This window comes from Halichoeres trimaculatus, unplaced genomic scaffold, assembly GCF_033239565.1.
Source record: "Halichoeres trimaculatus isolate MK-OKI-2021-1 unplaced genomic scaffold, fHalTri1.1 fHalTri1_scaffold_16, whole genome shotgun sequence".
Classification (NCBI taxonomy): domain Eukaryota; kingdom Metazoa; phylum Chordata; class Actinopteri; order Labriformes; family Labridae; genus Halichoeres; species Halichoeres trimaculatus.
Genome location: NW_027437194.1, coordinates 18,492,912 through 18,511,314, shown reverse-complemented (window position 1 = coordinate 18,511,314; position 18,403 = coordinate 18,492,912). Strand labels below are relative to the sequence as shown.

The following is an 18,403-nucleotide window of genomic DNA, read 5'->3' as shown; positions in this document are numbered from 1 at the left end:
AAGCTGGAAAATAAAACAGAAGAAGAGCACTGTGAATAAGAAGAAAGGAGACAGAAACATGGCGTTAAAACATGTTAGTTTCATGTTAGTGTGACTTACCGGTACTTAACAGAAGGACGCTCTCTTTGAATTCCAATAGACGGGGCACATGCTGACACACTGTCAAACTGGAGACACAAACACACAAAAGATAGGTGCTTTATATGTGTTGCATTTGTGTGTACAAAGTATAAGTGTGCACTCATAGTCTTACTGGGTATGACAGAGGAGGCAGGTAAGACTCTGCTCCATTCATTGGGAAGTAGTTCACAGGGGGCTGAATGTGCTGCAGGTGCTGTGAGGACAGAAAGATATTTATATCAATCTTTGTTCTTATGATACCTTTCCATAGTATTCCCAACATATCTTACCTGTTGCTCTGGCTGTCTGTAGAAATGCCATGGCTGCATGAAGTCTGGGTCATACACAGGTCTGTGATGGATGATAGGATTAGGATGTCTATTCCAGTTCGGCTCTGGAACAAACATCGGTGGGTTTGCTTCCTCTGGAATGTGCCAGGGTTGAGAATATCCCTCACTCAGAGGCCCAGGTAGTTGAGGGTGGAAGTTATATCTTGACCAAGGAAGTGCAGTAGCAAAAGGAGGTGCAGGTGCAGGTGGAGGCGATGGTGGAGGAGGAGGTGGAGGAGGAGGGTAAGACACGTCGCCAAACAGAACCTCAATCACTGACCTTAGAGTGGAAACCACCTCTCCCCACTTCATGTCGCTCACGGTATGGTCAAACTCTGCATCGAGGTCCATGTTCAGGGGCTGAAGCTGTTGCCAAAATTGTTTTCAATGAGCTTGTAACGAGGAGTCCTTGAATCCTAACAGGCTGCTCTGAACCACATTGTCAGAAAGATGGTTTCAGAAAAAAGGCACCAGGTCAAACAAGTACTAACAGTTTTCCCTTTCATTGTGTTTTCGTCAAGTCAAGTCAAGTCAAAGTTTATTTATAGAGCACGTTTAAAAACAACCTCGGTTGACCAAAGTGCTTAACAGGGGTGCAAAACAATCTCTCATACAATTTATATCAAGGTTTCAAAAATTTAAATATACATAAAAAACAGAAATAAAATAAGATAAGGATAAAAACACACAGAAGTGTACTTATTCTCTTGGCAGTATGCTTTTCAGATTACACTTATCATATTTTACTTTTTTATGTATTCTTATTGTAATTTTGTAAATTTCCCCACAGTGGGACAAAGAAGTGGTTATTTTATGTTAAGGGAAAGTTTAAAGAACAGTGAATATTAATCAATTAGCTTTGACAAATCATTATGAAAGACTTAGTTTCTCTATTCAAAGTTTTAGCTTTGTTTAATAATTCTTTTATTTATTACGTAATGTGAGGGGTTGAATGATTCCATAATATCAAGATGATTTATTGTTGACGTGATGCAACAGCAACATTTACATTTACATTGTTCAATTCAGTAAAATGTTCAGGGCAATACTGTCAAATATAAATTGAGCCGTTGGATAATAGCCAGGAGTCACTACATAACAAATACAAATATCCCAAAACAGTTTGTTTAAATAGTTTCTGAGATAATAAATCCTGTTGGCAAAATATAAATAAAAAGCAAATGTTTAAAAACAGTTTGATAACTGGTCGTCCCTCAGTTAGCATATTAACCGTTATAGCTAACATATATTAAGCTATGAGCGCGAGCGCTTACTGAACGCTTTAACTGGTGATTAAGTTCGGTTACAGAATTAGTGGTTTGTTTCTGTTTTTGTATTTTTTTTCTCAATAAAAGGGTCTGGAAAGTACTACCTGTTCTTTTCTTGTCTTCAGGTGGAGTCAGGCGAGGCACATGTCGCAGGAATGTGGGCTCATATTCCCCAAAGTTCGATTTTCCAAAGTTGGCGGCTTGTCCAGTCCTCATGCATCGTTAGCATATTAGATAGATCTGTATGTTAAATTGGCGCCAACACATTATTCAAAAGGAGTGTGAACAGATGAAGAGTAATTTGGAGTGGTTTAATTGTTCCTTTAAGTGCTGTCTGGGAGTTTTGTGTAGTGTTTTTATTTCAATCTTTTCCCTCAGTTAAATATATATCTTCAGGAATACACTTATTTGGAATCACAAAGAACAAAAATAAAGTGTCTTACATTATTAAATTGAGGATACACAACTAACCTCCAAGAGTACACACACATGATAGATAGATAGATAGATAGATAGATAGATAGATAGATAGATAGATAGATAGATAGATAGATAGATAGATAGATATAGATAGAGAAAATAGAAAATATCTTGTTTCTACTTTCCAAAAAGTAGAGTTGTTATCATAAGTCTTGAGTTACAAGACAATTTTTAGATCAGATTCTAGCACCTCCACATAGGCCTACATGTAGACTAGGAACAAGTGTTTAATAAATAAGTGACTTTTATACTTTTATTACAGGACTGAATCGGTTTGTTTTTCTGTGTGTACTAATAAGAATCATCTGTGAAGCAGTAGCTCCTCGGTTAAAGGTATAATTTACTTCGCCTCCACAATAATGACACATCAAAAACTACAATCACACAAGGCTGGCTTTCATGGTAGTGTTTGTTTATTCATGGCTGTAAAAGAGGCAGAACCATGAGAAAAGACAGGTGGGAGTACTAAGTATGTAGATGGTATAATGATGAGAAAAAACATTAAAACTGGAAGTAGTTCAGACAGGGAGTACAAATCAGCAATTGGTGTGAGATTGAAAAGAATCTATGATCAACTCAAATGAAAACCATGACTACGAGGACTCCATTATTATCTGTACGCTAAAGCAAAACAAATAAAACAGTTCAAATGAAAGAGGGGGTTACAGTCATCAAAACAGAGAGTACACACTCTAAGCACTCTACACATGCAGTCCTCTCGAGTCAGACATTCTGTGCTAGTATGCAGCTTTGTAGATAATATGACTGTGTGACACTGAAGGACATATTAGGTAAGTTAAGCCTTTTGGTTGACTGTATATAGACCAATGCTTCGATCATTTAGGGTGAATAAACACAGGTTAGGAAGCAATGCATGGACATGGCCACTGTATTAATGCCCGGCAGCCTTAAGCATAGCTTAGTTAACACCACTGATTACACATCAGTGTCAAACAAAATAAAAATCTGCTTTTCCAGTGTACACTTTGTCTTTACTGCAACTGGAAAGAGGAAGAAAGTCCATTTGGTCAGGATTGCGTTTGAACAGAAGTCAGATTTTGATGTATGATTGATCATGCAGCTCCATAACAGTGACAGTGACATGTTCTGTATCTAGATTCATTATGCAGACTGTGGCTTTTTTAAAAACAGTGTGTGGTAGGAGTTCACAGACAGTGGTTTTTGTAAAATAAAATTCACAGTGCTCGCTCACAGCAAGCATTCATACCTCAGTCTACCTTATGAGAAATACCTCAGGTTAAAATAAAAATTAAAGAATCACAAAAAGGACATAATGAAATGTGTAAACTCAAACCTAATGCAGCACTCCTACCTGCTTCTGACTGTTACAGAGACAGAGAGAAATAGAGGAAAATAGAGGGAACAAATCCAGGCTCAGATTAGATAAATGAAAACAAAAACTAGTTTGTACACATTCCTTCATTCTAATGGCTTAAAAAGCCAGGACCAAAAATGTAAATGTTCCTTTAAATAATCCACAAGGACAATAAATGCCTACACTCCTTCAGATGACTCATTGTTCTGAAACACTCATTAGTGGGTTTAAATTGAAGACTGTAAAAAAATGAACGGCACAAAGCCAAAACTTTTAGAGCTCCCAAATGACTGGCTGCAGAATAGCTATCAAAGTTGAAATTCAAACAGACTGGGAATGGGTCAAACTACAAAACTGTAATACATGTCAAAGATTTTTTTTTTTTTCGAACATTACAGCTAACTCTTATCAAGCTAACTTCTGTGCAAGTTTTAATTTTCCATTTTACTGTCCAGTTCAGTTTTTATTAGTTATCTGATATCTGAAAATAAATGGTGTGATGACATGATTCACAGCTCTGTTGACAAATAAATGAGCGATGACCTAAAAAAACACAATCACCAAGTGGTGTTGGATTTCCAAACCATTAGTGTCCATTTCAAATCAACTTAAGAATCTGTTCTTGTGACTTATTCAGGGATGTGGTGCAGTAATATCTGTCGAACGTCTTGGTTAACAGAACCAGAATCTTGACATTAGTCCCACAGCTCCATAAGCCAAATTGCTATAATATGACAGCACCCATCAAGCTGAAATTATGGCTTCACTTCTTACACTGCCCGTCCATATTGTTCAACAGTCAATGGTGTAAACAATGAGTTAAAATCAAAGTGAATGAATCTAATCTGGAAAATATAAAATGTAAAACAACATACCCCGTAAATAAGGCTATGTCAAACGTTAGTAAAGAAAAACAAAAACAATAGATTTAGCTTATGTGGTTTAATCAAAGAATCGGACTCTCCAGACATACATGTGGACTCTGTATGGCTGTATTTCCGAATTGTAGTTCTCCTGGTTTTCTAAAACATGATTAAATAGTTTTAATTGGAAGTTTTCACTGTCAGAAGGTTCCACCAGAGAATACAAGCTCTGGTCTTGCATTCACTGAGTTTTTTTAAAAGACACTTGGACATATTTTGTGATACAATCCAAATACATTCTAGTGGTTACAACAGTTTGGTAATACTCTTCCTTTTAAAAAACGAGGGCAATAAAATCCTTAACACCTCACAGCAGCTGTGTGGGGCCTGTAGTATTAGACATGCATGTAAAGGCCAGATAGAGTGCATCACTCTCTCACAAGTAAAAGCCTCTAATAATTAAAAACCTTTTAGCAATCAATCATTTTTACACTGTATACAAAATTGGCACGCGCTACCGAGGGAAAATAGGTTAATAAGCCAGCGACAAAAGATATCAAAATGACAATAAAGCATAACTGAGTGAAGCTGGGGTTTACTCGAAGGGTGCGGTGAAAAGCAGACAAAAAATGAGAAGAGGCAGAGGCTAGCCGAGAGGACCGATCCAATATTCTCCAACCTAGGACTCAGTCTTTTTTTTGTTTTTCTTCAGGAACGAGGGAGTACGGAACTTCTTTTTCTTTTTGGAGGGTGATTTGCTCGGGGACTCTTCACCCTCCTGGTCACCGGCATCGGCAGGATCCTCCCCCTCAGCTGTTGCTGCGTCTGCTTCTGCGTCTGCCTCAGCATCTGCTACTGCAGCGGCAGGTGCAGAGGTGGAGTCTTCAGCAGGCAACGCCGGGGCGTCGGAGGGGTCGTCGGGTGTTAGATCTGGAAGGGTCTGTCTCAGGGTGGCTGCGTCGCTCTCATCCTTAAAGGTTTGTTCGGGTACAGACTCTGTATGGGGAGAATGGGAGAGTTGTTGATCACAGATGAAAAAAATGGGATCTGAGGTGGAGCTTGTAAACCACTGGAACATCTAAAAAAATCAACCACTTGATGCACTTTAAAAGCAACTTTTATTATTAAGAAAAGCATCACCTTATCAACTCAAAGAGCCCAAATAGCCCTGAAAACACCTACAACGCATAACTGTATACCTTAGGTATTATCCAACAAAAAGGCTAAAAAACGCATTTAAAAACCATACCTGACACTAAAAGCCAGCGTTAAACATGATGCACTGCAATCGAGAACTTACAATGACCTTTATTTGCATGGTGTAGTAACAAATGACTAAGAATAAGACCCTTCTTTAAATTTATGTTTTTTGGCAGGCCCATGCTGAGACACAGCACTCCCATTTACCTTCATCTAAACAGGGAAATCTTAATGAGCGCAGTTCCCTTGCTCATTTGCATCCTGTGTACAGACAAACAAACATAAAAATCTACAACATGGAATACTGCACTGTTTCCATAGACTTGAACCACATAACCACACGAGTGACGTTGCATTACAAGTCAGGAGAGGATTAATCAAAAACTGGCAAAGCTCATGACATTAAACTCAGCCTTGAATCAAAATCCAAACCCAGCATCTTTACAGGTGAGTACAGCGCTACACTTGATGCCACGTTAAACCACTAGTTGGGAGTATAAAGAGTGTAAGAACAGAGATGCTAACTTTTCTTTCTTTTTTTTGCCGGATTCAAGTTTTAAAATTATATTAACAACATTGAACAAACCTTGGCTTCCGAAAAAGTTAAAGTACCAGTGGCTAGTTCAGCAAGCAGGACCTGACGGTCTGAAACTGAAATGAGCCACTGCTTTATTTTTGAAGCATTTTTATTTTCTTTTTTTTTTTATCCTAGATTTACAATACCAACAGTAAAAGTTAGCTAACAAATATAGCCTAAAGCAACACAAAAAATATTTCCTTAATTAAAGTGCCAAATGGGAGCACTTAAGACCTGGTTTTGCCTCAATATAACATCTGTTGTGATTTGGCACTATAGATCGATTACATGATTGAAAGGTGTATTATGTATCTTCAAGAGGATTGTCAGCATTTGTCAAGTTAGGATTTTCTTGACATTTTTTGAAGGTCATTTTTACTTAATATCTTACGTCTCTGTCATATGTTTTTGTACTTCCAGCAAAGTAAAATTTAAAAAATGAGTAGCAAGAAGTGCTGGAGCTGGATCTAGAAGGTCTGCTTCGGTAGACCTTAACTGATCAGAAGTCAAAACTGTAACCAGCTAAGGGTGCAAGCTCACACAGTGCAGCCAGGTGCTAAACAACTACAGCTGTCTTTATCTCTCATATTTCTCACATGCTAACAAGTAGTGTGAAAACCCCTTATGTTAGGACCTCAGAACACAAAACACACTAGTCTTCATTTTACTTCTCTCATTTCCGCATGGCAGAGATAAGTCCAAACACACAGACAGATAAAAATGGAAACTCGACAGAACCACACAGCAAAGCAGTGGAAGTCCACCATCTCTAAAGCGAAACTACGAGTCTCAGCGAGGACATCAGCAGCAAAAAGCCACACTCAAATAAAGCACTCATGTACCTGGTAAATGACTCATCTGTAAGACAAACAACATTTACATTACCTGATTTTTACAGGAAACAAAATTCACAGTGTAATATAAATTGATAGGATGTGTGAGTGCAAGAGAGATTGGTTATTTCATAGTGAATAACTGGAAAGAAGAAAAAAAAGAGGTTATCTAAATTAAAAAAGTTTGGTGTGTTGAGGTTTATTTCAGGAGCATCCCCCACTTTGTTTCAACTGGATCACTGTTAAAAGAGTCAATGGTGAAGAAAATGTTTTAAATTGTCCCATGTATATTTTTTGTAATTTCTTTATGAAGTCAGTCTGTTTTTTTTAACAGTGAGGCAAAGCAAGTTGAAGAGGGTTGAGCTCTGAAATAACCCCCATCAACCAAGAGGAAGGAATCAGAGGAGTTCAGAGAAAGGACTCAAAACCAACTGAACCGTTTCGAACCCCAGGAAAACGGGTTAGTTGAGAACACAGAAGAGCTCTGCTAGTGAAGCCATGCAAAGAAAAAGGGTAAATGATCAAACACGGGCATGGAGGGTGGCAGGTAATTAGGAGTTGGAACTGTACGTACTTACTATGGCAACAGGTACTCTTTTGTATTTCCATCTCCTGATTGTAATCGCAGGCACAAAGAAGAAAAAGCACAAGTAGAAACAAATGTCTATGCAGATCAAACCACAAGCACTGTGTTAAATAAAAAAAAGAAACAAAAATGTGAAATAGAGAAAGAAAACACAACCACCAGAGAAGAAATTTTTAAAGAATGGTCGGGAACCATTCTTAGAAACCCCAAAAACATGGAGGATGGAAATGAAGGGGTAAAGGAGATACCGTACATAGACATGTTAAATAACAATATTTCAAATATTAGATTACACCTGAGATAAAAGCTAAACATACTCTAACTCCTTTATAGTGGCTGTAATTTTTGGACTGTAGGCCACATAAAAATACATAATCATCATTAAAGCTCCTGTGAGAAACTTTTGGTTTGTGTGGATTTGGCACCCCCTGCTGACAAAATGGGGCACGTCTTCTCTCCGAGCTGACGTTGTCCTATGCATTTATGTATGCAAGTCTTTCTTTCTTATTGTTACACGTTTAGATGTGAGTCTTTGCTGTGAGCTCATGTGAGTAATTTTTGATTTGCATTATTGTGAAAATGCAAATAATTTATGATGCATTTTTGTTGTAAAAAATTATCAATGGTTTTTGAGGCAGTTACTTTCACAAAACATCATGTCACCCCATAAAACGGTCTATTTGATGGTCTATTTTAAGACAACAGTATTGATGTAAGTCTGTTCAATAACTAGTTAAAATGTTTTCACTGTAGCTTTAATCATCATCCAACACCTATCCTGTGGCAACTGATGCAGGATTTAGAAATAACTACTCAGAAAAAAAAGTCAATTTAGGTTTTGTTTGCTTCTATAGCTCATACAGCGATTTCAGTTTCAATCTCAATCAGTTTAATGAGTAGATAAAATCTCTTCACAGGAGCTTTAATTTCTCATCATCTGACACCTATTCTTCGGCAACTGATTCAGGAATTAAAAATATTGATACAGCAAAGCTCTATTTCTTGTCAGTAAAGGTTTTATCTGCCACTGTAGCTTATAGAGATACATGTTTTAATTTCAGTAAGTTTTATAAGCAGCAAAGAACTCCTCACAGGAGCTTTGAATACAGGTTTTCAAAGGTGTAATCCAATAGTAATAAAGACCAAGAGGGGAAAAATGAACATTAAAGAAAATATCAACTGATATTTCACTTAAAAAAAGGAGAAAAGATTAAATTTACTTTTTGTATTTTATGTCACTGACTGTCTGTCTTTTGTACTTCCTAACCCTGTGTGTGGATATAACAGCCCTCCCTAAACTTAACTATTACTAATGAATGGAAACCTCTTGGCCTATTATTACAAACAACAAAGCACAACACCTGTAGTAGTAGTATTAAAGGCCACCAAACAAACAGACCCTGACACAGACAGGCAGATAGACGGGCAGGAGATCTCTGTAGACCCTGAAAAAAAAGCCCAAACCCAGCCAGAGGACTGGAGCAACCCATGCTGGACCAGGCGAGCCAAATGTGTGGCGTTTGTCAGGTCAACATACCTTCCTCTGCTCTGACCGGGGTGCTGGGTGGTGTAGTGGTTGGTTTTTGGCCTTTGGGCTCTTCGTCATGCTCTACTAGCTGCTCGGTGTCTGAACAAAAACAAAAAATCAGCAGAAAGAAAATTAAAGAGAAGATTTTCATCAAACGCCACATAAAAATTAATTCTGAGGCAAAGCAGCCTTGGAAATAATCAGCCAAATAGTTTTTGAGGTTACATTTTGTTCAAAGTATCATTTTTTCCTCAAAGAATCTGAGGGTAACATAAAAAGGGAGAAAACAAAAGGAACCCATCCAGGAAGGAAGAATTCATCAGGTGAGATTAAAAAAAAAACAGATCAACCTTCACGCAACCCGGAAAAAGCCAGAGAGAGACACATCTATCATTGGATTTATTAGAGGCACAGGAGGAAGAGTGGACACCAACAGAGATAAATCCAGGATAGATTAGCAGGGAAAAAAGGAGAACCCTGTCATTCATGTCCACACACGGGAAGCTCTGATTGGATGACAGAGCTCAGAAACAGCGTCCTCGAAGGTTAGCACAGGTTAGCACTCCACTGCAAAAGCACATCAAAGTGAGGAAATCTGAAAAGATCTTCCTTAAATCCTCTCTATTCAGCTCCTCGTCCAATCAAACGGCAGAAAGATAACTGATCTGCTTAAACTCGGATGCCTTTTGCGCAAGACATCAGAGAGAGGGGATGAGGGGGGAAATCAAGCAGAGACACTTTGAGATTGAACTTTGGGTGGGGAGGTAAAAAAAACAGTGGCAGCAGACTTCAAACCCCCAGGAAAAGGAGAGCACACAGCAGGCAGGGGTTCCCCACACTCCCACGGCAAGGCTGAGCAGGGGAGGAGGGAAGCAGGAGGCCAGATTTCAGGGGTGACGCAGCTCCCTTTGGTTGTACCTGGAGCCTCCTCTGCTTCTACCACCGGCTCCTTGCTGAGGGCTCGCAGCACGGCAGAGTGGAACTCCTTCTGTGGGGAGTCTGGGGCTAAGAGAAGCTCTTCAGCAGTCGATAAGACTTCCTTTACAATCGCTTCTGCAGAGCGCTCAATGCTCTGAGCTGCCTCTGCGTCACCAGAGAGAGCAGGGGGAGAGGAGGTGGGCTCAGGGGCGGTCTCTGAGCTGGATGAGTCGGGCACAGACTCCACAGGTTTGGAGACAGAGGCTTCGACCTTTGGTTGCTTTTTGGGCTCCGGACAGGGAGCACTGGAGGCTGAGCTTCCTTTGTTATCATCTTGTTTCTGCACTGTGAAGTCATTTGTGTGGAGAGATAACATCACAGATTGGCCTACAGAAGAACATGACTCTGAAGGCATCAAGTGTTTAAGAGAACATCAAAATATGAGAAAACAAAATTCCTCCTTATTGCTTCGACTTATTTTAGCAGCATTATCATTTCTTACTTTTTTACAAGAAGCGGCGAGGAACAGTGATTACAGGCGGAGGACGCTATGAGTCACACAATACATTTCCCTGTTGTCGATGTAGAGCAGTTTACTCTGAGTAGGGCACTAAAATATACTTTATTAAACACTCAGCTACAGTGATATGAACGCTGCCCACACTGCTTGTTGTGCATGTATGTCAACAACCCACAGCCAAGAAATAAATATATAAATGTACATATACACGTCACTTTGATTGATTAACTTCCTGTTTTTACCTTCAGGCCCTTTCTGTTTCTGCTCCACCTCCTTGCGGTACTCCTCCAGCTCCTGGTCGGTGAGCTTGGTGAAAGGGTTTGGACCCTGCTTGCTGACGACAACTTTGGTCTGGTACTCCTTTTCAATGATGGCCTTAGAGGCGGTCACCAGCTCCCCCTACAGGACACACAGACAGAAGACGGAAAGACATAAGGTCACCAGAGAAGATGTTACAGACAACATATTACACTGGTTACTTTAGTTGCTGTTTTTGATTCTTGTAACTGTAGAGCCCTTCTCATTTGATTTGTATGAGAGCTGCTTTAGAAATTATCCTTGTTTGATTAACTCCACCAGACACTGTGAATGTCTTCATCTTTGACATTTTTATTTCTATAACTATACGTCCAAAAACAGACTTCTATACTAGTGTGTCTTAAGAAAACTATGACATGTGTTACTAAAGCCTGGTTGACTGTCAGCTGTAGTGGCCAACGCAGTTGTGAGCACTACATACATGTTTGTTAATGTGTTCACGTTGAGCTGCAGTACTCCTCCAGAAAGCTAGTGGGCAGTGTGGTCAAAAGAATCATCGGATTTCCACTAATAAAATCTGCCAAATTAGACCTGAAGGACAAAAATGTACGGCTCATGTGTGTCATTTCCTGAAATGTGGTAAATGCAGGAAATAAAGCGACCAATCACAGGGCTTCTATGTTGGAAAAGGGCCATGACATTAAAATGACACAGGAGTAAACACTAGGCTTAAAGTTGTCGACTTTCTTAATTTCTTTCAAGGTAATGTTTCAAAATATATAGGGTTTTTTCAGAGGTTACTGTCTTGTGCAGTTATCTTTTGTTCACCAGTTTCTGCCATGTGGGAACAGGATTTTCTTGTAGGATAAGATACACTCTTGTGAGCACATGGTGGTCACCATTTTTCATGGTGATGGGCTGCATTATTATTGTGATATATTTGTGAGAGCCCCTAAATTTATAATGTGTTGCTGAAGCATCATCTCAAGCTTATGACCACCATACAGATGACTGTGAGATAACCAATGGGCTTCTGTTAGCAGTGTGTATGTGTATATTTCATCACATATGGCAAGTGACAGCATACATGACCACTTTCAAACAACTTATTGTTTTGTGCGAGGTGAGCGCTGAAGATAAAAAAGATCAAGAGCTCCTAAATGTTGAGCATACAGAGCTCATATTTGTGATGTTGAAACAGTCAGGTTAAAGAGGGAATAAAGAGTGGACTTAATATTAAGTCTAAACAGAAGTAACATGAGCAACAGAACAATAGCATCACATCAAAGTTTGCCATAGGTGAAAAAAAAAAACTTTCGAGTTCAACTAAGAGCCAACAGGTAAAATTAAAATGTCTTTAAACTCGTTATGATTTAGAAAGAGTACCTTTCATGAATAAATCATGTAGTTTTTTTTCATTTAACTTTATATTTCATAACAATGATGAATAAAAGCCAAGCACCGGTAGAGCCAGTAGTGCATCATCAGGCACAAAAGAGCGTCACAATGTTTCCGATTCTCTTTCTTCCTCCTTTTTAACATTCTGTACCATACATGCATCAAAACACCATCACTGGATCCAATTCCTTTTTTTACTGCCCACATCATCTTTAACATCGTGTAATAAAAACTGGTGAGAGAAGCTGCATCATCCTTCACCTCACGGATCCTATCAGGCAGAAATAAGTCATCAAATTTTCTCAACTATAGATTTCAGTCTTTTTTTATGCAGGTCTTTCTGCAGGTTCAGAGAAGTGACAGGAGGATGATGTGAGCAAAATGTGAATAATATCAGTGACTGGAGCAGTAAGTACCTTTCTAATTGATCTAGCAGGACTATAGGACCCCTCGGACACATCAAGGCCATCAATAGTGTCTGTACAGTCAGACAGAGGGGCGTCCTGCAATAGTAAACCCAGTGAGGGGGGGCACAAGCCAGTTCTTGAAATACAAGCACATTTTCATCAGCGGTCTGTCGGGCAGGCATGAATGTGTGCCGACATTCAAAGACAGAGCAGCTTTAAGGTGCAGAAAGGTGGAAAGAGGAAAATTACTATATCAGCTTCTTGGATTAAACCAAACAATTGATCTCTAGGGACAGGAGCCATTTTTAAAACTTCAAACATTAAGCAAGAAGAAGATAAGCACTTCAGGAAAGAGGCTTAAGGACACTGGCTCTTTCGATATAGCTTCTATTTGGCATGGTCGAGCAGTACTTGCTGTCTGTTGTTATGACAAAGATTCAATCTGTGACTGTATTAGTTACTTTCCACCTCTGCAGACACACGTGCCAAACAGACAACCACAAACATTGGAAAGTCATGCAAAGTGACATGGATCTGGAGAGATGTGAAAAGCATAGCAGTGATGGAAGCTTAGTGCATGCACTGTAGAAAACAGCGATCCATGAAAAGAACTTCATGCAATAGCTTTGTAACCATATAACACATGAGTGTCTGCTGCCATGCTGAGTGAAGTTTGACCTAAAAACCTGGTCAATATTCTGACTTATTACCCGGCTTTCTAACTGATCTTTCGGGTGAGTAAGATGCTTGATTCTCATTGGTTGCTATTAACTTTCACTATCATGAGCAACGCCAGAGCCAAACTGATCATATCAGAGCATTGTAGAGTTTCGATTCCACATGTTTACATTATAAAACATAAATGAGTTTAAACCACTAGCTTCTGTTCGGATCATATTTTTAACCAACACTGCAAAAGCTTTTGCCTCTCAGCATCATTTTGGTTAATGATATGGCAGAAATGTTAGCTTCTGTTAGACTCATATATAGAAACCTGTCAAATACTTAAGGGTTTGTTAGCCCTACTGGTAAAAAATGTGGCAAAAACGTTAGCTTCTATCAGAATAATTTAGTAAACATTTTGTCCTAAACTTTATTAGCTTTGTTAGCATTATTTTGGCACACAATGGCAAAAATTGTGGCTTCTATTAGCTACATATTTCTTAACAATGTAACTAAAACCTTTGTCTTTGTTAGCATTACTTTGGTAAGCCATGAGGCTAAAAGACTTGCTTTGGTTAGCATGCTAACTTGGCAGAGCAGCATCAGCAGTTACTGGTTGCTACAACACAGGGCAGTGTTGATGATATCAGTATCCCAAGTTGTGACTCTCAGGATTTTTTTTAAGGTGCATAAACTGCAGAGCTTAGAGAAGGGGAGCTGAATGAGGACAGTTTCATGTCACTGGGACTGTTTTCAAAAAACTGTGTTAATAGTTTTAATTCGTAAAATAACCCATTGACAAGTTAGTAGCCGGGTAATAAGAGGTATAATGTTCAGTGTCCATGCTGCTGGGATATCCCAAAACTACCCGATACCCATATGTTGTTTGTTTATACTTTCTTTCGTTGTCAGAAGAACAAAGGGGAATCTTATCTTATGAAATGTCCTTAAAACGTTTATCTTTCATACAGATGTAAAAACTGCATGCACAGATATTAAACTGAATGCATCTGGGAGAAAACTATCAACTTATTCTCAGAGTGAAAACCTCGAAGAAATGACAAAATAAATAATGTATGACCATGGACACAACCTGAGCTGGCAGGTTTGGAGAGCATAGGCAGGCTACCTCTCCCAAAACACTACTCACCTGCCAGATTGAATATCTCTGTAGTCAAAGAATAACGTGACAGTTACAAAGTCACTCCTCAGCATGGAGGACATGTTTAGCTCTCTGTTAATGGTTGTAAAGAAAATGTCTAATATTGTGCTTCCTGTGTAGGACATCATCACACACAGTATTCACAGCGTTTTTGTTTAAAGGGTGACTCCAGACCTGGACAGAATTTGATTTGAAGTATATCGTGATAAAACAGAGAGTATTGTATCAGTTTGAGGCAGATTCATCTCCAGGTCGGGATAGCTGTAGCAGCAGGAGGGGTTCAATGCATGAGCTCACAAACTGACCTGGTTGTAGTTACGCTCCACCACAGTGCTGGCACAAAGAACCTGAGACTGAGGCCCCGCTGTCTTTATGTCCTGCAGGTTCTGCTCCCGGATCTAGAAACAACATGTCTTTCATTAAAAAATAGTCATGATAACAATCTTTGATCATTCGAACAAAGGCACTGAGAAGAGTTATACCTTATTCCTCATTTCCAGCACTTCTTTCGGGTTGGTGTTGAGTGGGATGAACTGATTGGCTACAGCAGCCTGGCGGAGTCCTTCCTCCTTTGTCCACTGTAAACACCAAAAGAAGTGTTAAAAACAACAACCTCATGCAGATCCATTGAATGACACATAAACCCAGGCACAAAAATAGATTCAGACAAAATAGTATGCAGGCTTCACAAAACGAGAGTCATGCTGAACTGAAATGGACAGAGTTGGATGGCTGTAAAAAGGTTTGAATGTAGAAAGTAAATGATGATGAGGAACATTCAGGGAGACGTGTTCGACTGCACAGGGTTTCTCACTCAGTAAAACAAGGGCTTAATTGTGTGACTATTTTTTTAGCTATCTATAATTTTTTTTTTTTTTTTAATGTAATTGCGGAGGAAAGCGTGAAAACTCTAGCATGTGTAAGACAAGTTTTTTGAGTGATTTAAACCAGTATAATTCCTTATTATGCCAAACTATGCAAAAATCATTAAATCAAAACAGGTTGTGAGCTATTAGATATTTACTCCTGTGAAGTGTGTAAGAATAAATGAACAAGCTACAGATTCAAGTCTATCTTTTAAAACCAGGCTGTAAAAGTGTCTGATTTTCCTTCAAAAAAGGGGCATTTTAATATGAGTCCTAATGGGGGGCCTTTTGCTTTAATGAGATATAAATAAAATAAATCATAATGATCAACAATAAAACATTGGAAATGTTTTTTTTTCTTATCAGTGAAATTCATGCTGTTATCTATAGTTGATCTCTCACCTCTGTCAGCTACACATCTCAAGTGCACAACAGAGTTGACATCATTATTTGTGGCTGGTGAGACAGCAAGTAGTGAGCTAAAGTGTTTTTATTGTGCTGATGTGCTCAATGTAAAGAGCAGTTACATGTTAACAGCTTTGGCCAGGGGCGCTTTTTCATAACAGAAATACTGTGAACACGTGGTTTGTCAAGCAACGTGTTGACCACCAAAAAAGCGCAAATTTTACCTAAATTATCTCACTTTGGAAGGTGGTAAATGACTCCCACATTTATGAGAAATCTGTGAGTGGATGGAAGACATCAGCAAGTGGACAATTTAAGCAGGGTTTGAGCAAACCAGTCACTTGCTTACCATTGCCTTATCTGTGGACATTTATATATCAAGGCAAACTTGTGTCAAACAAACCAGAAATCCTCCCATGTCAAAGACAAGTACAAATGGCTGCCATGAACAAGCGCTTGGTCATAATAAGAAAGCCAGAGAAGTACACCCAGGCTAAGAAGCTATCAGAATAACAATTATTTTAAATTTCAGGATTGCTAATGAGAATAGTTCATTGTTTGATAATAAACTGTGTTTTTACTTTGAACATGAAACAGGTTTCCGTTCACTGTAGTTTAAAAATACTCTTATGACTCACTCTCCATATTGAGTCCTCTTTGGTCATAACTGAGAAAACATGTCTCTGCTAGGGATGGGCATTGATAAGATTTTATCGATATCAACACCCTTATTGATTCTGCTTATTGATCTGATTCTTTATCAATTTCCTTATCAATTCCTCCTGTGGATTTTCTCTGTAAGAAAAGTCGCTTTACAGGTTTTCTGGGTCAACAACATTAAATTGAGTTTAAATGTGAATAAAAACATAGTCAGTCACTGGATCTGGATATCTCTGGACGTAAATACACAGAAATAAGTAAAAAACACACGTCATGTGACATTGATGTACTATTTTGTAATATATTGTTGACTCAAGTGGGCCATCCAGTGTCTTGAAGTGGTTATAGCAGTATTCTAAGTTGTTTGGAACCTTGCTGAAGTTATAAAGTCAGCCCTGAGCCTGCACCTAACTTTTCTTTGAAAGCTGAAATTCTATTCTGAAGCCAAATTTGTACTGATGTTTGCTAACCACTAGCATATCAATGCAATTTCCCGTTTGTTTTTTTATCGTTTTTGGTAAATAAGGAGAGGAATATGAATCTAGTGTGAAAGTGTAATGTTGTGCTGAAAATCCTGAAGCAGAGTTTTCTTGGGAAACGCTATCTACCTGCTAAGCTAAGATAGCGGCAGCAGACTAGTCAACATTAGGTCCTGCAGTGTAAAGAATTGGTAAGGGAATCGTTAAGCACAAAGGCTAATGATATCGATGGATTGAAGTATTTCTTATTGATTCTCAACAGGAACCGGTTTTCGATTCCCATCCCTAGTCTCTGCCACAGACTTTGCTGGTGTGTCAGTGTGAAGTGTGACCCTGCTAAGTGGTGATCATCAACCGACGATCACTGTCAAGTTTGGCTGAAGGTCTCCAGTTGGCATGGTTACTACTAACTCCAAAACACAGGTTGCTCTGTAACTGTTGTGATCCTGTCAAAACTCGCTTCATGGTGGATAAACATTTCAGGTCATAATGATGCTTATGCTGCTTATGCTGCTACACTTTGATTTTATTGCCAAAATGTGCAGCTTTATGACAACATAAGTTTGTAAAGGGGTATAGCCCTAAGCAGAGATCCCCCAAAGGAGGCTAGTCTTAGATATTTGAGCAGCTAATATCCATTTGTCATCATCATTAATATTCTATTCAAATTCAAAACCATAAAAAACACTGAAGACCAACTGAGAACATCACAGAATGAGAAAACAGATTAAAGGGTGGGAGAAGTGAGGGGTGGGTAGTGGCAGGAGACGAGGGGGAGGGTGAGGGTGAGGGATGGCTGGGTGGGTGGGTGGGTGACTGAGATGATGAGTCTGGCTTACGAAGCGAGAGTGGCAGTGAGGGGTGAGCTGGCATCACCAAAGTCATTTCCCAGGCTGATACACGACAACAAAGACGACAGAGATAAGAGAGAAACACACCCGAGGACACTCGCCCACGTTGGGACAAAGAAACTCTAAAACAGGAGGGCATCATTTCCTGCAGGGACGACACCTTTGCATTTTTAAACTAGCTGAAATTTTCCTCGAAATCTGAAATGACACCCCACTTACTTTCACAGAGTCTGTGTAAACCTGGTAATGCTCAGCATGATTGAAGGAAAAGAAAGTCAGGACCCATTTCTGAATGAGCAGCGGGTGGAGAGAAAATTAAATCTTTAGCTTTCATGCAGACTATTTCGTTTAACGCTTTTCAATCTAGGCATGTGGAAAGCAGAAGCTCATGACTCCATTCCTGTTTTTTTTTTTTTTACGTAAAGCTCATTAGTTTTCCAAACCACGGGGCCGGATGAGGAAGGGTTTCTGGATGGAGGTAGCCGGGTCGGGGTTGGTTTGAGTATGAGATGAACATGTAAACACGATATACTCACTGAGAAAGAGTCTCACAACACAAAATGTCCTACTTTCTTAACAGGAGATAATTGATTTAAAAGTCAGATCAGATTCAGTGGATGCTTTTTTTTCTGTTCCTTTTTTTCCATAACAACTCACTCATGCAGGGTTTCAATCAGAACAAAGTGAAACCAAAAC

At 39.1% G+C, this 18,403-nt stretch overlaps 1 protein-coding gene across 9 annotated transcripts in view; it reads right to left on the bottom strand.

The window, feature by feature from the left end:
- Positions 1–2,594: 2,594 nt before the first annotated feature.
- add1 (adducin 1 (alpha)) overlaps positions 2,595–18,403 on the bottom strand; it is a 35,050-nt gene continuing 19,241 nt past the window's right edge. For 2 of the 9 annotated variants that reach the window (XM_074691101.1, XM_074691103.1), the window contains exons 11-17: positions 14,929–15,024; positions 14,752–14,844; positions 12,631–12,717; positions 10,801–10,957; positions 9,130–9,219; positions 7,581–7,618; positions 5,253–5,392 (exon numbers count right to left, since the gene is read on the bottom strand). In XM_074691101.1, coding sequence (XP_074547202.1) covers positions 7,584–7,618; positions 9,130–9,219; positions 10,801–10,957; positions 12,631–12,717; positions 14,752–14,844; positions 14,929–15,024 — 558 coding nt within the window. In that variant the 3' untranslated portion in view covers positions 5,253–5,392; positions 7,581–7,583. Of the gene's footprint in view, positions 5,393–7,580; positions 7,619–9,129; positions 9,220–10,800; positions 10,958–12,630; positions 12,718–14,751; positions 14,845–14,928; positions 15,025–18,403 lie in introns of all 9 variants that reach the window. The other 7 variants (XM_074691096.1, XM_074691098.1, XM_074691102.1 and 4 more) reach the window with 4 other exon arrangements.